Source organism: Phascolarctos cinereus, unplaced genomic scaffold (genome assembly GCF_003287225.1).
Source record: "Phascolarctos cinereus isolate Bilbo 61053 unplaced genomic scaffold, phaCin_HiC Scaffold_106;HRSCAF=654, whole genome shotgun sequence".
Classification (NCBI taxonomy): domain Eukaryota; kingdom Metazoa; phylum Chordata; class Mammalia; order Diprotodontia; family Phascolarctidae; genus Phascolarctos; species Phascolarctos cinereus.
In genome coordinates, this window is record NW_027555233.1 from 1 (window position 1) to 21842 (window position 21842).

Consider the following 21842-nt stretch of genomic DNA (forward strand, 5'->3'; position numbering starts at 1 on the left):
AGATTGTGAGTCTGGGTACCTGAAGGATGGTGGTTCTCTCAACAAAAATAGGGACATGTGGAAGTTGGGGAGGAAAGATAAGTTGTGATTATCTAACACTGAGTTTAAGATGGCTGTCAGACAAGTACAGTCTGAAATATTCAACAGGCAGTTCACGATGGGGGTCCTGAATCTCAATAGAGTACCTGGGGCTGTATATTTACAGATGTGGGAGTCCTTCCTAGAGATATCTGGTCATTCAAACCATGGGAGATGATGAGGAAAACCTAGAGAGGAGAGCATATAGCCAGGAGTAGGGGATGGTGAACAGTTTCAAATACTTCAGAGATCAAGTGAAAGCATGTATTGAGACCTGAAGGAAGATTGGGAAGAAGTCTTTTGGCTTGGCAAACAGATCATCTGCAGCTCTGGTTTGTGCTTAAGAGGAAGGGCAGAGGCATGGGTGTAGACAGCTTTTACTAGAAGTTTGCTTATGAAAGGGAGAAAAGAGAAAGTACACATAGCTTTCAGGGATGCTGGGGGCAAGGAAATTTTTTTTTCCCTCTTGAAGGGGAGGAGAGTAAAATACATTGTAGACAGGAGACAGTGAAATGTAAGAGAGAGGGAGGACTGGTTTTGAAGGGAAGGGTTACCTCTTCATCAGAGATTAGAACTGAAGCAAAGGAGGAGAGACGAGAGGATTTAGAGTCAGAAGATATTCTAGCTCATTTTTTAGAGCAGGAAATTCAGGCCTTAAAGTAAAGTAACTCATTCAAGGTCACATAGCAGGTAGTAGTCAACAGAACTTGGATCTGTACCTCAGTTTTTAATTTAACTATACTGTTCTATTTAAGTAAAACCACATTACTATTGTCTGGCATAATATCAAAAAGGAAATCAAGTTCTTTTACCACCAAGAAATCTTCATGCCCCAAAGATGTAAACTGCTGCAATGTATACTACTAACTGAGAAAGAAGCATATCAAGGGTAGGCCAGCCAAGAAAAAAAGGGAAAGAAGTGCTGGGAGAAGCCACGGATCCTTTTTTTTTTTTTACTGGCAGATACCAGAGGCAGAAAGAAGACCAAACTGTGAAGGGTTTACATAAACAGGGGGCCTGGTGCATATCTCAGCATTCCCTGTACTGGAAACTTTTTTCTTTCTTTCTTATTTTTGGTTTGTTTTTGCTTTTTGGTGAGGTAAAGGGGTTCAGTGACTTCCCCAGGGTCACACAGCTAGGAAGTATCAAGTGTCTGAGGTTGCACTGGAACTCAGGTCCTCCTGACTCCAAGTCCAGAGCTCTATCCACTCTACCATCTAGCTGCTCTTGGAAACTCTTTTTAAACTACTATGTTTTTAAGGTTCAAAGTCATCCATCACCTCACAGTTCTTTCTACTAATCTTTCCCACTCCTATCATACTGACCCGGCAATTATGAGCTGTGTGAAGGCCAGGAGATGAAAAAGACAGACATATCTAAGGAGGGAAGAAAAATATCTGAACCATCAGAACTAGTTTACATCTGTGCCCTTTCCTTCTGCTGTTTCTAGATCTGGGGACCTGGTTAGTGACTAAGCCAGCTAGACAAATTTGTGCCCATTCCTTTTCATTAGCAGTCTCCTTTGAATTTTGTGATATACACCATAAGGTTTGGATTGAAAACGTGAAAGAATATTTCTAGAATTCTTTATTTACCTACCTTGTTTTTTTCTGAATTTTCTGCTACTGTCTTCAGATGAGCAGAAAGAAACTTAAGGGTTTCGTAATGATGTTCAGGCAAATCATGAATCTGTAAAAACATCATTTCAGTGATAGATTTAAAACTCGTAAAACTTTCTGTTGTCGCCCCCAAACTGACCAATAATACTCACTAGTCTTTTTAATGTTTTAAGACGCTCCAGGGGATCTTCTTTTCAATTGGCTTCAATAAAATCCTTGTATTTATCTGGCAACAGAAAAACATTTTTTCTCAACTGATTAGGCCAAATGTATCCTTCGTATTGCCAACAAAATAACAGGTATTTCTTTAGAGAAAAAGAGTGGGTCTTAAGTAGGTTTAAAATTTAGGCCTCCAAAATAACATCAATTTGAATGAGAACTATGTTCAAGTAACTTAGAGTGCAAAAGTTCCATGAAAGCAGAAACTTGCCTTCACCATAACTCTCCTTTTCCTGCCCTCAATACCAACCACAACATCATCTCTATCTCTATGTATAGCTTTATGAACACGTGTGTGTGACATGCTCAGCAAGGATTTGTTGATTTACTAAAAACATGTAAATAAAGGTCATGTACACTAACATGTTTAAAGATTCTGTCTGGGGAGAGTAAGAAATGTTATTCTGAGCCAGAAATAAGGAGGAGCCCAACAATGTAGCTTGGCTGAATGTCAATAAACTTGTTTCCATGGATTCTAAATAGCGAAATTTACCACCCCCCCCAAATCCCAGTTTACTACCAGAGAACTTTACTTTCTTTATACTCTTCTTTAAATTAAAACATAGGGGTAGGACAATTAAACTGATTTTACAGAAGATAACTTACCATTTGTGAAGAGAGGCTCAGGGAGTTTTCTGAAGAACAGTTTCAGCAGACTGCTGATAACATTCAAGTCTTGCCATTTCTAGGCATGCAGAAGGGAAATATGTAATATGTCACAGTCACCATAACATTCTGAAACATGAAAATGAATGAATGAACTTACATCATCCTGTAGATTGATGTCAGCCATTCCTTTGCTGAGTTCTTCTTGCATCCTATAGATGGCAGCATGATTTCCAGGAACTCTATAAATCCCTGTATGGTGAAGTCCTCTTTCCTTAATCAACTGGCAGCAGATCTCAACTATGCGTGGAATGTACTACAAAACAAAAAGAGATTTTTCTTATTTTTAGAGGCCTCACATGATCATATTAAGCTATTATTTATCTCTACATAAAATATGTTTCTCAAAAAAAGATTTGCTCTTTAGGTCATGTGGAGAATCAAAAGAATAGTGAGTTCGGTTGTAGCTGAGTTAAACATATTTGGACTGCTGAGATGGAAATGAGGATGTAAGAGGGGAAGAGTTATCTGATAGAGTAATTGGTGTGGGAGTCTGGAAGATTTAGTTTCAGAATCCTGCCTTCAGCATTTATTAGCTGTGAGAATGGTGGGCCAGTGACTTCCCTCTGCCAAGACCCAGTTTCCATGAAAAGGGTCTAATGATGACTGCAGCATCTTTTTCACAGGGTTGTTATTGTAAAGCTTTGTAAGTCTTCAAGTGCCAAATATGGTTGTTCTGATGACTGTCAAACGACTGGATATGTTCTGGCTGCGCAAAGAACACTAGAAGTCAGGCAATTAGCTCACGAACAGAGTATGGGAATGCAAATTGCTCTTAAAGAAGGTCAACTTTACTTCAGACTTGAAATCTAGCTTTTTACACACCTCTCCCAAACACATATTGATTTAATGTCTCAAAAAAGATATTGGCCTGCCAGCTGTTTTCTAAACTTGGCCTCTTGTTGAGGGCAGAGACTAACCAGGGGACTGGCAGGGACAGGGGGCGGGGTTTAATGGAGAGAGGTAGCTGCTCAAATGAGGCTTGCAGGAAGAACAGGACTTCCAGAGGTTCACTTAGGGATGTCACTCTGGCTTGAGTGAACAGATGCTCGTAGCACATCAAACTTCAATTTGGGGATACAAAGTTAGTATACGTCTATACGGAGCACAATCCTAATAAAGTTTCAGAAACAAACAGGCAGGCCTCCAGAAATGATAGTGTCTTTAATGTAATCCATCTTTGTGGTAACTAATGGCTAAAAAGGGTAGCGAATGCAATATTCTGCTGCTTCTTGACTATCCAAACTGTTTCCATTTGAATTGTCTTAGGAAGATTCTGAAGATCACCTGGCAAGATAAGGTACCCAGCAACTGATGTCCTCTCTGAGGCTGACCTGCCAAGCATTCAAATCCTACTGCAGAGAGCACAGCTCCCATGGGCTGGCCACATTGTGCGAATGACTACCATATGTTTGCCGGAAAGACTATTTGATGGAGAACTAGCACAAGGCAAATGCTCACGCACAGGTTAGAAGAAGCAGTACAAGGACACTCTCAAGGTTTCTCAGAAGAACTTTACTATCAATTGTGAGACATGGGAGATGTTGGCACAGGACTGCCCAGCCTGGTATGCCCGCATCCAGCATGGCACTAGGCTCTCCATGAGCCAAGCAGAAATGCAGGAGCACAAGGGAAACGTGACATGTGTGCGTTTAGAGATATCTCCACCCCAAATGTTCAAATGGACTGTTTGTTCCCAGTCTGTGGTAGAGCCTTCCAAACCCATATTGGATTGATGAGCCACAGTCAAATACACTGTCCCTTGACACCAACATTGGGATGTCATTGGTCCTCCTTGAGTACAAAGGTGGAAACAACAATAAAAACCATTTGACCAACTATCTTCTCTAATGTTGTTTCCCACATCTGCATCAAAATCATCCAGGATTCCGTGAAAGATTTCTCAGGGATAACTTTGTTCAACTTTGGATTAGTAATTTCAAGGGAAGCATAAGACAGACAGATGTGTGCTTGCTCGAGGAGTTCGGCATTGTCATGAAGTAAAGAAAAGAAAGTGGTGGTATTGGTGGTGAGGTCCTCCAGATGCTCTTGTCCAAAGACGGCACTGAGCCGAATGAAATTTCCATGTCTTTATACAGAACCTCCTAAGTGAGATCTCTACTCTCTCCAGAAAGTAGGCCTAATACTCCATACAGGAAACACTGAGTCGAAGAAGTAGAATGTCTCCTGGAGACTGCAATATGCATTTGGATGGTCAACCTGGAGAACTAGCCTATCAGTACATTGATCTTAGATATTCTAAGAGGACAATGAGCTGACCCCAGAATTGAGCAGAAGCAGAGCAGGCTGGATTGCCTTTGCAAAACCGGACAGTTTTTAATAACCTCAGATATTCCCCTGAAATAAAATCTCATCATTTTAACATCAACATTAACATCAACAGCAAAGACCATAATTTCATGCAGAAATTAAATCAAAGTAAATGATAGAGCTCGGCAGAAAGTCTCTTAGTCAGCAAACATCTGCCTTGATAGCCAAATGTTGAGAGATGGCTCCTGAAGCCAACACCAAGTTAGAGTATAAACTCATTTGTAAAATCTTTTTTAAGAAAAGGATGGCAGATGATTACTGTCAGCTTTGTCTCGTAAACAAAGGAGAGTCACTAGACAGTAACACCTATCTAAAACATATTACAATTAACTATTTCATCCATCAAGGACACTGGGATCACCCCACCTGGAGCTTAACATCACAATCTCCAAGACATAGAAGAAGTAGAAAAGGCTTTAATGAGAAAGTAGGAAAAGTAGTCCTACTGGGACAAGTATGTCATTAATAGGGGATGTTGGTGGTGATGATATCAATTTCTAAGGATGTTTGTTGAGTGGTGGTTTTTAAGGTATCTAAGGAATGGGGTATGGACAAAATCTCACTCTGATGAAAGGTATTAGGCAACATGAGGGTTTTCACAAACGATATCTGACAGTGGAGCACATCTCAAAATTAACTGAAATTCATAGAGAAGATAATATCTTATTAACAAACATAATGTTTATTAATTATGAAAAAACATTTGACTCATGAAAGCAAAATGCTGTCTTCCAGGCTCTTTTCCAACAAGGTGTCTCCCACCGAGACACCATCCTCATTTTATTTTATTGACAGCTGAAATCATGTTATTTAATCACCCTCTGATCAAAAGCATCCAGTGAGGCATAAAACTGGAGATATGTGCTAGTGAATTGAGCAAGTCCAGCGTAGAGTCAAGGGGGAAAAGGGACCCGCTGTGGATGCTGAGAGGTTCTACACATGGTCCTGTTTGTAGATGACATCCTGTTCATTGCCTCAAGCCACAAGACATTGCAGAGCCTCCTGGAAGAGATCTGCAATCCCTCAAAGGAGTTTGGCCTGATCATCTGTGCAGGGAAGACCAAATGGATGCCCAGACGCCAACATGTGTCTGAATGGACACCTACTGCATCTGTCCAATGGGACCTATATCTGGGTCCAGAGATGAAGAGGAGGATGAGAGCAGCTGGATTGCTCTTGGAAAACTGCAAAACCTTTTTGAACAACCCCAGGCTTCCAAGTTAAGGAACATCCAAAGATCAATAGAGAAGTGTAGGTTGGGCACAAGGAGGTTACACATTACAAAAAGGAAATTATGTACACATTAAGAATGTCATGGAAAACAACATGACACACATTAAAAAGATGAGGTGGTCACTGAAGTGAGGGCAAGGGATTACCAATGGATACCTTGTACCTCCAGTGGGAGCTACAAAATGTCAAGAGAATAAAAGTAAGGCCCCTGTCATGGGTGCACACCCTTGCCAGGGGCCAATTTACGGAAGACATGGACAACCATCAGAGATTGTTCCCCATATCACTGGAGGGGGGCACCCACACTGATGAGGTTACAGATGCTTTGGACGATTAGGGTACAAGCAAGGCTTTTGTCTCCTACCGGATTCGTGTGAGCTGGCAGGCAGTCACCAAGGGTGACCCCAAAGGTTCCTACAGGCTTTTTCGGAAGTGTTTTGTTCTTAACGTTTGCAATGCCTTTTCTCCACGTGCCTTCTGGAGGACTGGTGTCATCTTTGGTTATTGTTGAAAACAAGGAGGTCATACATTGGGGGAAAAAAGAGGGGAAACAAAATGTTTGAATCATAATTGAAATACATGGACTATGTTGGCTTAAATGGGATCCCTTTAACATAAAAAAGCACCAATTAACAATGTTTCAGTTCATCCTAATCCACCTCTTGTCTTTCATTACCAAATGGAAATTATTTTCTTCCATGTATTTTAAAATACACGGAGAGTTGTTTTTCATCCCTTTACAATGCGAATTAACTGAAGTTTTCAATGAAAAAAATTACACAAATGTTCACAAAGTCCCTATTATAACTAAGGTAACTGTGCTAGAAATACAGAGAAAGATTCTTGAAATATTCTAGATCCATGATCTTCTACTACAACATCTTTAAGTTTTTAATACTCCAGTCTTTATCTATACACACACGCATGCACATATATGCGTGAGTACATGTGTTGACAGTCTGATCTCTTTTTTCTTGGACTAGATGTGTAATACTATCAGCAGATGGAGCTCATTCTAGAAATACAGATTCCTGCTCAGAGAGAGGCTTCTAGCCCTCAGAGGTTAAGAGTCACACAATCAAGGTCACACAATCTCTATGGGCCAGGGGGAAGATTTGAATTCAAGGTTTTTACTGATTCTGAGGCCAGCTTTCTACCTGTTATTCCAGGCTACCTCCCATTCTTGTATCTAAACAAAAAAATAAAGAGCTGGATAATATGCCTGGGGGCTTTCAGATTTCCACTCCAGATAATATGAGCCCTGTGTTTTCCTGCTAAGGAGGCCTTCGTGAGAGTTTCTTAAAGGAATATTTAAATGATTAGTGCTGGTAGTAATGAATCTTGTTAAGAAAAGATGGAGCCTGAGATGACTCAATTCCAAAGCGGGCCTCTTTAAGTACCACGGTAGCCCATCTAATTTATGTCTATGTGTGTAACATGCGAAGTTCTTCATACTGTACAGGTTTAATTTCTGTATCAAACAATGGGTGTTAGAACTGAATTTTGTACTTGCAGTTTTAAGGAATACATTTTGCTTGCTTTTAAATATTTTAATATATAGACTATCAAGCTACATCTTTTGAGCCCAAGCCTGAAAGGGAAAGTACCCCCAGGTTTGTGGCCCTTATAAGCCAGATAAACCCAACCACTGCCGGTTAGCAAAAAACAATATTTAAGGAAGAAATTTCAAAGTTAAAATAGGTTTAGAACTTCATATTCTAAGTAGTCTTAATCACCAAATGTGTCAAATCTCTCCAATAAAAACAGGCACCTTTACTGAGGAGTTTTCTTTCTGACTCTTCTTTGGGGGAGTGTGGACTCTGAAATTTTGGTTCTGCTTTAGCACCAAGCAAAGTCTGCCTGATACTGAGACTCTGGCAAGGTATTTTTGACAACTGGTCTGCTTTGCTGAAGGAAGAAGAGGTAGAATTGGCTCTAGGCCTTTCTTAATTTATACTTACCATGGTCGTGTGACAGCTGACAGCAAATTAAAGGGGCTGAACTTGGAAGGCTGGGAGGAATCTGTGCTCTAGTGGGCACATGAGAGGTGGATGCTGAAATGACAGCAGAAGCAGGAATATGTGCCACATCCTGATCAATGCTTGGGCTGGTTGGCTCATCTAGAAAGTAATACAATACATTAACCTGTTAAGTGGTGTCATTAACAGAGCAGAAACTAAAGAATAACTTGTTAGAGTTTCTGGGTACAAATTTTTAAAACTGGATTAGTCAGTCATAAATCAACCTGGGAGTGGAGCAGACTTGATCTCATTTCCCAGCGATATTTTAGTAAAGAGAGGAACCAATGACATTTAAAACTGATTATCACCATTGTAAGATACAGCAACGCAAAACATTAAATTGGACCAAACATGTTCACTGCATACAAAGCAAATACTATACAAGTAATTTAGTTTTGAATCCCCACTTTTATAGTTCAGTTTGAAGAACAACTCAGTACCAACACAGTATATATGTAAGGCCTTTTTAGCTTGGAAAAAAGAATCAGCAATTCAATTAATAAGATGATACTTGAAAAAAAATAAGTGACATTATTCAAGAAAGAATTATAAAACAGTGAGAAGAAATCATAAAATTATTTTGGAATTAGTATTTCCATATACTAAATTAGTTCTTTCATTAACTGATTATATAAGGCATTAAAGTATAGCTCCCCAAACTTTACAAAATCAGAAGGGCTAAATCAAGAACAATACTCCCTTCACCACAATTTCAGAGGTACTACAAACATGTTTTGCAATATTCAAAGAAACCAATAAGAGAAAACTTGATTAAAATTGAATTCTCCTTTGAAGAAGTACCAAAACATACAGTTTTACTTGTCAAGCCTCACTGATTGAGCTTTTCAAATGTTCTGAAGCAATTCATGACTTTGTGCAGCATTTATGTGTTTAGAGACAATGAATATATATACATATGTATATGTTTATGAGTGTGTGTATATATGTATATATGCAGGTGTATATACAGATGTATATATACACACACACAAGTAAACATTTTTCCTCAGTGAAAAAATGAAAGTTCAAATACTAGAAAGTCTTCAGTTTGGGGAAATAATGATATATTACCATAATGAATACATCACAGACGTTTTGATTCAACAGATTACAAAAACCTATTAATCATGTAAAAGGCATAATTATGTTTTTAAATAGAATAAAATTCCAAAAGAAGATGTGACCATGTATGTACTACGTCTCTAAAAACATAAATGCCTCCCAAAATCATGAATGGCTTTAGGATATTAGAATGTCAGGAGACAGCAAAGCTTCACAAATGGAATGATACAGTAATTTGTTTAAAAATCCTTTTTTCTTTAAAAATTTGTAAGCCATGTGAAGTTATAGAAGAACACTGATTATTTCTACTTCCTGGAGGTATAAAGGCTAATCCAGTAGTGTGAAACCCAAACAGAATGGAGGTTATTCATTTTGTTCAATATTTCCCAATTGTACCTTAATCAGGTTCAGGCTGCACTTTGCTGGTGTTTGACCCCTTTGTGCTAATCACTACTTGAACAATTAGCTTTAATAATTCTATTAGGCTGATAACTGCCTTTTTGTCACTTCTGGCCATTAGTACAAGTTGAGAATAAATCAGACATGTCTCCTACATAATCACTTGCCCAACGTTTGAAGGTTGTGTGGCCTCTCAATGTTAAAGGATGTTTTCTTTCCCATCACTTGCAAACTACTTGTGTGTTTTAAAGAAAAGTCACAATTTTGTGTCCTTCACCAAGAAGCAATGTGCAAGGACAGTGGTTGGTATACGCACTGTACAGCACCAAAAATTAAACTGCTGTGAAACATTTCCCAATTACACTTGAATCTGGTTCCAGTTGCCTTTGGGGGGCCTTTGAGGGTGGTACCTCTGGTGTAGAGAGCTCTGAAATTAAGCATCAGAGGTGGGACTTAAATACAATTCTTCTTGCCTCTCTATCCATTACAACACACAAGGTTCTATTTTTGTTATATGTATAGTAGTAGCATGATCGTTGATGGTAAACCGCATTAAACACATGTGGTCAGAAAGTCAGTGTCCTTGGAAATGTACTGAAAGAGCCAAAGTTAGTCTAAAGTATTCTCCCACGTAGAACAAAAAGAGCTTGTCAAGAAAGGCTGAAGCAGCTCCAAAGGGCTGCTCTGCCTTGGAGGCTCTATCCATTCATCGACCCTATTGCAGGGAACGGCAGTCACGTAATGCTACATCCTTGATGCAAGGATGGGGTTTGTGAGCCAATTCTAAAGGGTAATGAGAGTCTAAACAGATTCTACATACTCCCTGTAGCTTCAGCTGGATATAATCAATGATGCCAACACAACTCCAGGTTACTCCTGAGGAGCATGGGTTTCATCTTCACGGACACAGGCAGGATGGGCACATTCCTTCTCGACTCTATGTGGCACTGGGCAAGCAATGACAACTCGACCTCTGTGAGGTCACCAGTCCAAATGAGGGCTTTAGGTGAGACCCTCTCTCAGCTCTGCTTCTGGCTTTCAACAAGGGAGAAGGCAGGAGATGCTCATGCTTAGATTTCCCTAGTGACCATGACATTGTTCTTTCTTCACTAAAGCATCATAAGACTGTAAAGAACTGCACAAAGCCCAGTACACCACAGAGATGGAACCCTCATCGTGACCCATGAAGCAGCAAACAAGGGCCAGTTGGGGGTGAGGAAGAGGGTGAAAGCCACCCCCTTTTGGCCTCTGGAATTGAGCTCACCCAAAAGCTAGTGGAATAAGTGAGCCCCTGAGGAAAAGATCAAACTGACCAAGGAGAAGGGGTTAAGAGGGAGACCCTTTGGGGCTGGCATCAGCCCCAGCAGGACCAGGCAAGGTGGTCCTGACACTGCAGTTGGCTAAAGGAATGAAACTTCCCTATGTGCCTCGTGCCCTCAAGCTACAGTGAGAGAGAGCGGGCAATAAGGGCTCTCAGGGTCCTTGGAGTCAGCATGCCATGCCCAGCCCCTCTGCTCAGGTGTTGCAAATGACTCTGTGGCTTCCATCTTGACTCTGACCCCCAAACCCCAGAGGGCTTCCACTACTAACGGGTGGCCAAGTGGTCTAACTTCTCAAAAGTTCCGCACTTTGAGGGAGGTCCCAAAGTTCCATACGCTTGGCAGGGATGTGCTCAGGGCACTCAGGCTTCACCTATGCAGGAGCCTCTCAGGAGCTGAAATAGACTCTTGTCTTTGGGGGGAGGGCAGGGTCATGGGGGTCAGTAAGTCTCACCCCAACCCCTGCTCATCAGCTAGACTGGGGAGGGAGAACTTATTAAACACTGAGTTAAAAAACAATCTTTGGTGTGAAGAAACATGACCCACAAATAGGGTTTTCCGGTAAAACCAATTTCACTGGAGCAAAATCTGCAGTGGTCCATCTGCAGAGAAGGCACTGGGATGGGCCACAGTTTACTCTTATCAAGTCCAGAGAAAATTTCTCTACTACCACCAGTCTTACAGAAACAAATGATCCTACATCCATGGAAAATTTCCTAGTGCGTTGTACCCTTTCTAGACAACACTTTGTGGAAATGTGGTACGTACTCTCAATTGAGAAAGGCACCTTCCTTCAAGCATTGTCTAATTAACCATTTCTGCTCTTTTAATCAAACTTTCCTTCAGTTAATTCTGGATCAATTTGAACAAACACACGAGTAGTGTTTTGCTGGTACTGTTATGCTCCCCTATTGAAGGTAGATGAGTTTTTATGGTTTGTGACTTATTCATTTTCCCCTTTTTGTACTTAGTGGATATAAAAACATTTGTTCAATTTGACCTGCAAAATATTCTGAAAAAGGTTTCTCAAGCCTTACCTCTGCGCTTTCTCTTCCGGGTAAATAAACGCTTAATACCATTAAACACTCTCATACATCTAGTGAGCTTCATAATAGCAGCTCACCTAAGCTTTCAGATATCTGAAAACAACTGCACAGTTATTCAGAGTCAACATCTGTTGCCATGACACAGTTAGAACAGAACGAAGAGTCACAAAGGTGGGGTAGAATGCCAAAGGTCATCTAACCACCAAACAGCAACAGCAGGTCTGAGACTTGACCGCTATTCTTGTGATGCCAAGTCCAGCAACTTTTTCCACCATGTTGCAGGCACTAAAGGTCTTCCCCTCTGATGCTTTATCATGATGGAGGTGACCCTTTGTTCTCTGGCTGGGCCTATCAGATTGGAAGGTTTTGAATAAAGTTCATGTGACTTTTCTTCTGATGACTAGTGTAGAGGCTCTTAAACTCACTCTCTCCACCTGCACTAGATTATTAGGTTGGGTCCCGAGGGATAACTGCTCGTTCTACCCTCAGGATTTCAAGAGTAATCCTCAGGAATTGTGGCTCACAAGCCAGGGTGTTTCATCTTGCCCATATCAAATGGTCGATTAACATTTATTCATTTTTATCCAAGGATATTTACTGATAAGTTATAGAAAGGACCAAAATATAACATCTTACCCCCGTTTGGCCCCCCCAAAAGTCCTGCCCTCTGTCTTCTGCATATCTACTCAGCTTCTGGGAAAATTAGATTCAAAACTTGTAAGCACTGAAGTATTGACATGAGCAGCCTGAATTCAGAGAGGCTCATCACCAAACCACTGGCCACCAGCACGTGACAGTTTTTGGTCACAATGATTTATTAAACAACACCTTAGCTCATTTGTACAGGGGATCCCAAAAGACTCCTTGGATTCCTGGTAGAGAGCTCTACAGCTTACAAAGCTCCCTGTATATAGAGGGAGTCCCAGAAGTCTCCATACACTTTTAATCTTTAATAGACATAGATCTTCAACCTTAAAATGGAGACTTTGGGGATGGGCTGTATGATCCAGTGTGTGCCCACAGTAACCAGGGGGGGCTCCTAAGGCAAGATCTTTACCCCACCCCCACTTTAGAGCTGCAGGGATGAATCCTGAGAGAGGGTCTTTGCCGACAGACATCCAGGCAGGAGAGCAGGAGTGCCAGGACATTCAGAGAGTGAGGCCTTTTTCATTCTGAACCCAGGTTTTCTTTCCATTGCATTTCCATTGCCTCAGGGGGACCTGAGTTCAGATCCAGCCTCAGACACCCACTAGTTGTGTGACCTAGGGCAAGTCATTTAACCCAGATCACTTCAGCAAAAAGTAAACAAGAAAAAAGAAAGAAAAACTATATGGGCTAGCTATTTAGACTTGCCCCTTGCCGTGAAAATCAGGTTGACCAAAAGGCTTTTAGGAGAGCTTTTGGCACACTAGGGCTAAAACGGATCTATAACCAATGCAGAGCCTAAACTGAGCTCCAACACTACAGATCCCTTAAGATTTCTGTTCAATTAAAAGGGGGGAGGGGGACAGGCACTCCTAATGTAGATAGAGAGCAGTCCATGACTTAGTGCGGAAGTTCTTAAGGAATTGTTTAGGCACCAAGGGATTAAGGTAGATCCCTAGGGTCACCTGACCCTAAGGCTTCCTGACAGCAAGCCCGAGTCCCAGTGCCAGGCTGACTCTCATGTGTTGTGTAGCTCATCAATTCGGTGTGAAATGTTCAGCAAAACTAAATCATAACCGCTAATGCTACCTCCTTGAGCTTTGCTTTGTTTGGTTATCTCATGAGACCTACAGTATCTCCACCGCAAATTCCATTTGACTTCTGTAGACGTCCATGCTACTTGCCTTTACCCATTTGTTGCTGCTTATCCTTCACTCTCAAAGAGGACCAATGACATCAGGAGGGTGATGTCTTGACTTGCAAGTCCCACTCTCGGCTACACTCTCTAGACTCCATCTCCTTCTCCTCATATATTTGGATCACATTCCCACAATGAGAAATCTCCCACTGGGGCCCTCCTCGCCTCATTGGTGACTCTTTCCATTGACCACCATTCTGGAAAGGACCTCAGCCATACCTCTTCTCATTCTGGCCTTAGCATTCCTCAGACTCCACCCTCTCCCCAAATTCGTAGTTACCTCACTCCCTTTCCAGCTGCTCTAAAACAGGGCTTCGTAAAGTTCTTCCAGGCTTAGTTCCTTTTCCATGTTGTGGTTGCATGATCTGAGGGCGTGTGCAGTGCAAAGTTCACGTGCTTTGTGTTCAAAACCAAGGCTTCCATGTAATATGGGCAAGCAAGAGTGGCCAGGGACACCTCGAATTCATCACACGTTTGATTTTGAATCATTTTTGGTCGTTGCACATTCAGAAACCTTTTACTGTTGGCAAATTTTCCATGACCCCCATAGGGGGTCACGATCCACAGTGTAAGGAGCGCTGTAGGCCTATATGTATTGTGTTTTCCTGTTAAAATGTAAAGTCTTGAGGGCAGAGACTGTCTTGTTTCCATCTATATCTAGTGCTTAGCCCAGCTTAGTGCATATGAAGTACTTACTGAATACTTTGTCCTTCCTTACCTGTCTAGCCTGTATCCTTTGGCACTGGGCCACAACAAATAAGCATTCTTGTTGCTTCAAGGCTTCACGTTCTCAGAACAGCCTACATTCAATGTACATTTTGATCACCTTTTGAATGATGAAAGGCATCAGAAATCATCTCTATCTCCAAGCCCATGCTGTATCCTCGTGATGACTCAGATGTTAACTCATGTCACTAGAGGGAAGACGGCACACAGAAAATCCAAAATGGCAGGTCATAGAGAATTGTAGTGGGCTAGCTTGGCATGCATCCCATGACTTGATGACACCACATTGTTTTTCCTAGTTATGCTCTAATCTAGTACTGTCCTGGATTTTCAGGGCTGACCTTGGGCAGTAGTTGGCAGCCCCTCCCTCCATTTCTGAGCATCAGTCTCCTTCCCTCTCTTTCTTTGTCTCCCTCCTTAGGACTCAGTGGCCTGGAGTGCAAAGCAAAGTCTGTCTTTGGCACTTTCTCATTTCCCCTTTCAATGCTCCCTTTTTGCCACTCAGAGTCAATGAATTTACTTATTTATTCATTGATTCGTATGTTTGTTTTCCTCTCCAGCTGAATGTTTAGAGCTAGGAAGACCTAGATCCTAGATTTTAATCTTGCCTCAGATACAAAGTAGCTGTGTGACCCTGGGCAAGTCACTTGAGGAAACTGAGGCTCAGTAAAGTGATGATAATAATAGCACCGACCCCACAGGGTTGCTGTGAAGTTCAAATAAGATAATGCATGTAAAGAACTGTATTGATGTGGGCTATTATTATTATCTAGCCTAGGTTGCTTGTTCTTGCCTGTTTTGTTATCTCTTAATAGCCCCAAAACGGTGCAAAGACAGATCATTATTCTTTTTAAAAGAACTGCTAAAAACCTATATACTGTGTAGTGCTTTCCTATTCCTGGCTTATGTCTAACTTGACAGAAAAGGACACATGTACCCTCAGTTTCCCCATCGGTAAAGTGGGAATAATAATCCTATTTTTATCTGCCTCACATGGCCCTTGTAAACAGTGACTTATAACACTCCAAAGCATGTAAATGGAAATAGTTCTTATTTATGGAACAGGCCTGTGTTTTAATCAGTTCAGGGAGCTCTCAGTGACTCTACTAGTATAAATCAGCACCTTCTTTGCAATCGTATAGTCTGAAGAGAGTTGCCTGGTAATAAAAGGTCAAAGGACTTACCCAGGATCATCTGGCCAGTAGGTATCACAGGAAAGATGAATCCATGTCTTCCTGGATTCCTGATGCCAAGACCAGCTCCTGTCCTCCATGCTGAATGGTCTCTCAATGTATCGTTACTATTTTGCACAAATATGACCATCTCTGGGACATCTCTATAGCAAGATTGAGGTGTAGCAGTGCTGATTTAAACACTTCTTAGCTGGATGCCCTGTCTCAAGTTACTTAATCTCTCAGTCTTAGTTTCTTCATCTGGAAAATGGCAATAAGATTTTTACTACCTTCCTCATAGGAGTACAGTGAGGAAGGTACTTGGTAAATATGACTTTACCACACTGTACAAAGTATTTCAGAAATCTGAATGCAGATTTGAGCTATGAAGGCTTAATGGGTTCACTAAAATGCCATCCTTACCTGTCTAGCAAGAAACTAAAGGGTTACCCAGGATATTGGATACATAGGACTACTGCCATTGCCAAAACAGAAAATTCTTCATTTTCACAAAAGTATGGCAGAATGAGAAGAACCTTGTACTTGGAAAGACTCAAGAGCTCTAATTAATTCAGTGACCAAATATGATTCTAGAGGAGCACTGATAGGACCCGCCCCTGATCGAGATATAGATACAAGATGCGGAGGCACACATTTTTAAACATGGTCAGTGTGGGCATTTGTTTTGCTTGATTGTGTATATTTGCTAGGAAGGTTTTGTTTTTCCTTTAAATTAGAGAGTGAGGTAAGAGGAGAGAAAATAAACCCATATTGATCGAAAGATTTTCTTAAATGACCTTGTAAATTGACTTTCCACATCCCAAGAAAAAGGAATAGTTATCCCTTCCACATTGGGACTTTTCCCATCATAGTTTTGATATATCGAAGTTTGGCATAAGAAATTACATGGGACTTTGGAGGGAATTTGTGGAAGTCACAGATGACACATGAAAGCTAGCAGACAACAAAGAAAAAGTTTAGCAACTCAGGAATGTATGAAATATATGTGTAGTATTACACAATATCAACATTTTATCTTTTAATACCATAATTTAGATGTCTTCCCTGGTACAAAGGAGGGCCAAAAAATTTTACACACATTTTCCAAATTGTTCGGGCTCCAGGCCCCTAACCTCTGCTATGTGGAAGGGCTAACATAATTGATTCTTCTATTCAGGGAGAGGGAAAGACTTGCCTTTCCCACCTGTTCCCACATGGCAGGGAAAGGGGTATCTAATTCCCGCTAGGAGAATTGTTGCAAATATACGCACACAAATCAGGACACCAGTAAACGTAATGTGAGAACCCTGGTAACCTAGAGACAGACAGACTACTACTGCTGCTGCTAAGGGGTGGACTACAAACATTTTGCAGCACCCTGGACACTATTCATTTAATGGAGGCATGACTAGCTAAAGGACTGCTCATTTGCTGCCACCTGGTGTTCAATTTCCCCCACCCTTTCTTCCAAGCCTTGAGAATCGAAAGAAATCTTTCCCTCCTAGTCCCTTCAGGAGAGGCTGCAGTCACAGAAAAGCTTATGGTTCAGTGTGAGGGCTCTGAAAATTTTTGTTGTTTAGTCATTTCAGTCATGTCTGACTCCTCACGGCCCCTTTTTGGGATTTTCTTGGCAGATAGGATGGGCTGGGGAATATTTAGAGAGGTCTTCATTCTAACCTCCCCAAGATCTCTCCACCTTTGGTCTAGATCCCCCACAGAGCCTTCCTTTTAGCTCATATTCCTCTGAATTAAGGAGGAAAAAAGGTGAAGGACTTGCATGTACTGTTTGCAGAGAGAAGGCAAGGCTTACCAAAGGAGATGTTGGACTTTACTAACAGTATTTTTTGAAAATACAAACTCTCTAGGCCTCAGTGTGCTCCTGTGTAAAATGAGAGAGCTGGACTACAGAATATCAAGGTCCCTTCCAGCTCTAAATTGAAACACAAGGAATTAATCTAATGGTGGGAAATTTCGGATTGGAGGGGAAAGAAGGAGAAATCACAACTTAGAGGTGAACACCCACTCTGTCTAGAAAGATGTCTGGTCCTATTAGCCCATCTCCAACCATTCAGGCCTCCCAAAGGTCTGTCAATGTCGCCCTCCATCATAGCATTTTTAGAGCTTAAAAGAACCCCATCTAAACCAGCTCCCTCATTTTATGTATGAAGAATCTGAGTTTGGCATCAAACCCGAGGGGAAGCATAGATTTAGGGTTGGAAGTGACCTTAGAAGCCATCTGTATTCCAATACCATTTTACAGAGGAGTAAACTGAGACCCAGAGAGGTTAAACTTGCCCAAGGTCACCCAGAGAATAAGTGGCTAAGGTAGCATTTGAACCCAAGTCTTCTCTTTCCATTGTACCATACTCCTTTTTTCCCACAGCCAAAATAATGAGCTGATTTTGACTCAGTTTTGTTCTTTTCCTTTGGTTGTTCTGGAGTGGTATCATTACAATCTGGTAGAATGTGGCTAAACGTGGCACCATAGTGGCTATTTGCATGGTTAGTAGTGACACTCTATTCGGTGGCTAGGCTTTTGGCTCCCAGGACCAATGCTTGCTTGAATACATCTATCTGCATATTTGTATTTAACCTTGCATATGGGAGGCATCTAGGAAATGGTTGTTGAATGGATTTGAATGTTGAATTATGTTCTAGTCTAGCCATTGTAAGCTGCTGATTGTGTTCCTATGTGGAAATGTGAAAAGTCTAAATCAAGGAACATCAGTCTTTCCTCCAACCCTGCAGGGCTAAGGGGTAAGTGAAGACAGCTGCTTCGTTTGAAGCAAAGCTGCTATTTTCAGCTCTGCAGCTTCTCATGGACTTTGAAACCCTCTTTCTGCCAAGTCTTGGTGACCTGCTGACAGACAGCACCCTCTTTGATTGCTGGCCCCCAGGGTGGGTCTGTCCACTGCTGTTTCCAAGGCCAGCCCTAGTCTTCCAGGCTTATTAACACGCTATTTTTACACCATACAACATGTGCTGTAATCTTTCCAGATGTTCAGTTCCTTCTCACCAAAGGAACTAATCTGTTGTGGTCCAATAGACAATTGAGCCACCCATAAGCAAGAGCTTAAGGGGGAATACATCTCTTAAATTATCTTTCCTCAGTCTCTCAGGTCAATGATACCTTATTTAAAATTTTCCCCCAGTCTTTTGACTTAGTGTGGATATTTTTGAGTTGTCTCATGGAGTTATTAAGTCCATTCTAATTTTCAGGGAGAGCCTGCTCCTTGGGTAAGGTTTTTGGTTTTTTGTTTTTATTAAGCTATTCTCTTTCCAATTCTTTCTCCCCTCTCATTTGTTTTCCATTTTTTTCTTGTAGAATTCTCATTTCACTAACAAAATCACATTAACCCTCTTCCCAGTCTTCTCTTAATTTTTGCTAGATCTTCTCACTGAATTTGTATTCTAGTTGTGTTTTTTCCCTGAGGCATTGCTTATAGATAATATGGAGTCATTCTCTTTCTGGGTTTGTGTTTGGAATGCCGCTGAAGACCCAAGTTCAAATCTGGCCTCAGACACTTACTAGCTATGTGACCTTAGGCAAGTCACTTAACCTGAAATACCTCAGTTTCTTTCTCCAAAGTAGGGATAATAATAGTACTTGCCTCCAAAAGTTGTTGTGAGGATTAAATGAAATAATTATACAGCACAACAGTGCCTGGTATATAGTAACACTATGTAAATGTTAGTGATGATGATGATGATGATGATGATGATGGGACTTCTTTGTTTTTGTTCATTGTCCAGACTTGCTACTTGATTTAAGGGCTGGGCTCTACTCCCTTCTAGAGGGGATGTGTGGGTTGGTCCTGCTTCTTAGGGAAATGAGTGTTATTTCAGAATCTCAAGGATAGCGCAGACTGGGAAACCTGTACGTTTTCATTGTTCCCAAAACGGTTTGATCCAGGGCAAAGACTAATTGTTGCCTTTTTGGTCAGAACTCTCCACGTTCCTGAACTGGGTTTGGCTCTGAGCAACACAACTATAAGCCTTCTCATGGCAGTAGTTCCAGTTACACTACTGCTGGGCTCAGCCACTACTAGCCAGCTGCAAATCTCTGCAGGTTGAATGTCAGAATTGTAGGCTCCTCTTTGGCCTAAAATTCCTGTCATGATAACTACACTGCAGGCTTGAGGCTGGAGTGGGTGTTGGAAAAGAGATTCTGACTCCACTCCTAGGGTCAGAGCCATACAGCCATTACTTAGTTTTAACTTGCTCCTCATTCAGTATAGTGAAAGGTCTTCTGATCACTCCTCATCATAGACCATTACTCTTAGACCTGTGTCCTCTCCTTAGTGCCCCAGTGGACTGTAATCCAACACTAGCCAATGAAAGACAAAGCTGCCAGTTGGCACACATGTGTATCTGGAACCTCATCTTGCCCTGGTGCACCGCCACAAACAGGCCTTTCTTCAGCCCTTGAGCTAGAAGCCTCAGCTCAGCCCCTTCTGGCTACACACAGTCTCCATTGTCCACAGGCCTGTCTCCCAAAGCTGACCTGGGATGGGAAAAAAAGACTAATTTTTTTTCTTGGATTTCTCAACCAGGACTCAGTCTGTTATATTTTCTAGATATTTGTTAAGTAGTTACAGGGAAGACCTCAGGTGTGCTACTTCTTGCTACTTTACCATCTTGGCTATTCTCCATCTAGTTTTATGATGACTGTATTTGTAGATAAGGAAAGTGATGATGTAGACTAGAAACAGGTTCCAATATAATTTCCCTGTAACTCACTGATTCTGAACACAAGCACCTTGAGCCCTCTGAGATTTAGTTGATTCTAGCCATCAACAGAACCCAAACCCATTGATGATCAGCTTGGACTCTTCCTTAGCAAGGTTGCCCTTACTTTTCTCTTTCTTCATAATGTGTGTACTACAGAGTCAGTCAGGCTTGCTTTATCTTCTGCTTTCTAAGCAAATGGCAACTTTGACGGTAGGAAATCTCCAGGGTGAACATAGCCCATTCCTCCCCACCTCAGAAGCTCTCTCTGCCCAGGTTGCTCCCCTTCTTGGGCGGCCAACTAAGAAACTTGCATGCTAGATAGCAGGATCCTTACTGTTCTGTAGTAGTTGTGGAAGCTTCCTTGCACGCAGATTTTTTTTCCTTAGGCTGGATTGCAGAAGCAGGGTAAGAGATTTTTTTAATACTTGCATTAAATTCCCAAAGATCCTAAACAAAACAAACACTGAAACTTCAGTTACACATCAAGAATAGATTTTCTTTCCTCCTTAACATAGGTTATGACAGTTCTCACAATATCGTTCTGAAGATACCTTGATTTGTTGAAATGTAAATAAATAGTGCAATCCTACACTCCTCACTCAAGTTATTCTAGGGATAAACAGACACAGGGAATTTTCATTCTCCTTTTGTAAAATTTTAAAAGAACACCAAAATATTCAGGTTAGGAAGTATTCTGAGATGAGCCTGACCCAGGCCCTTAGAAATTAAGTGTGATATTGGAACAAAAATGAGACACTCATAGGCCATTCAATTAATAAAAAGGAGAATTACTTAGCCAGGGTATATTCAACAAGCATTTGCGGACATTTGGAGTTGATTCAGCTGAGGGCAATTCCTTTGACTGAGTTGCTTATATTCTGTTTTCCATCAGCTAAGAGCAAGTGTACCTGAAACCACTCGTGGCTGTTTTGTACTCAAGCTACCAAGAAGTTGCCTTCCTAACAGTTAACCCAAATTAGTTACTTGAGTTCATCACTAACTTCTGTAGAGGAAGGGGTTAGGGTATTGCTGCCATCACAAAGGTGAACAAGGGTGGGAATCCTCAACAGCTTAAGCAGCTCTATATTACCTCTAGGACAAACTAGGAATGCTTGTTGTCATTTGAAGTCCTTCACAATCTGGCTCTACCTGGTCTTTTTGAAGCCAAGGTGCCTTCCCCCATTCTGTGTTATTTATAGCCAAATTGTGCTATATTTATGTATACAACCCATGGCCTTCTGCTTCAGTGTCTTTGTATTGGCTGTCTCCCATGACAGGAATGGTGATCTCCCTTCCTTGACTCTGCCTTTTAGGACTTTCTTGATTTCCTTAAATTTGTGTTCTTCTGTCCCCCAAATTACTTCTCTGTAGTTATGA

The 21842-nt window shown here is 41.3% G+C and overlaps 1 protein-coding gene and 1 long non-coding RNA gene across 5 annotated transcripts; both read right to left on the bottom strand.

The window, feature by feature from the left end:
- Positions 1–1186: 1186 nt before the first annotated feature.
- On the bottom strand, positions 1187–2094 carry LOC144457070 (uncharacterized). The gene is made up of 2 exons (XR_013486418.1): positions 1850–2094; positions 1187–1767 (listed from the first exon to the last, which is right to left on the bottom strand). It is a non-coding gene; the product is annotated as an uncharacterized LOC144457070 (long non-coding RNA).
- A 154-nt stretch (positions 2095–2248) lies between these two features.
- On the bottom strand, positions 2249–16158 carry LOC110204120 (rho GTPase-activating protein 21-like). 4 transcript variants are annotated; one of them, XM_020980447.2, is made up of 6 exons: positions 15747–16158; positions 14663–14750; positions 8108–8266; positions 6511–6641; positions 2683–2838; positions 2249–2601 (listed from the first exon to the last, which is right to left on the bottom strand). In XM_020980447.2, the coding sequence occupies exons 2-6, from the start codon at positions 14709–14711 to the stop codon at positions 2494–2496; spliced, it is 603 nt and encodes a 200-aa protein (XP_020836106.1). In that variant the 5' UTR covers positions 14712–14750; positions 15747–16158; the 3' UTR covers positions 2249–2493. The 4 variants fall into 4 exon arrangements, 3 of the variants coding, with proteins under 3 accessions (XP_020836106.1, XP_020836105.1, XP_078010776.1); XM_020980446.2 differs by lacking the exons at positions 14663–14750; positions 15747–16158 and adding an exon at positions 11985–12670; XR_002323208.2 differs by lacking the exons at positions 14663–14750; positions 15747–16158 and adding an exon at positions 14555–14656 and having other exon boundaries at positions 2252–2601.
- Between the last annotated feature and the right edge of the window lie 5684 nt (positions 16159–21842).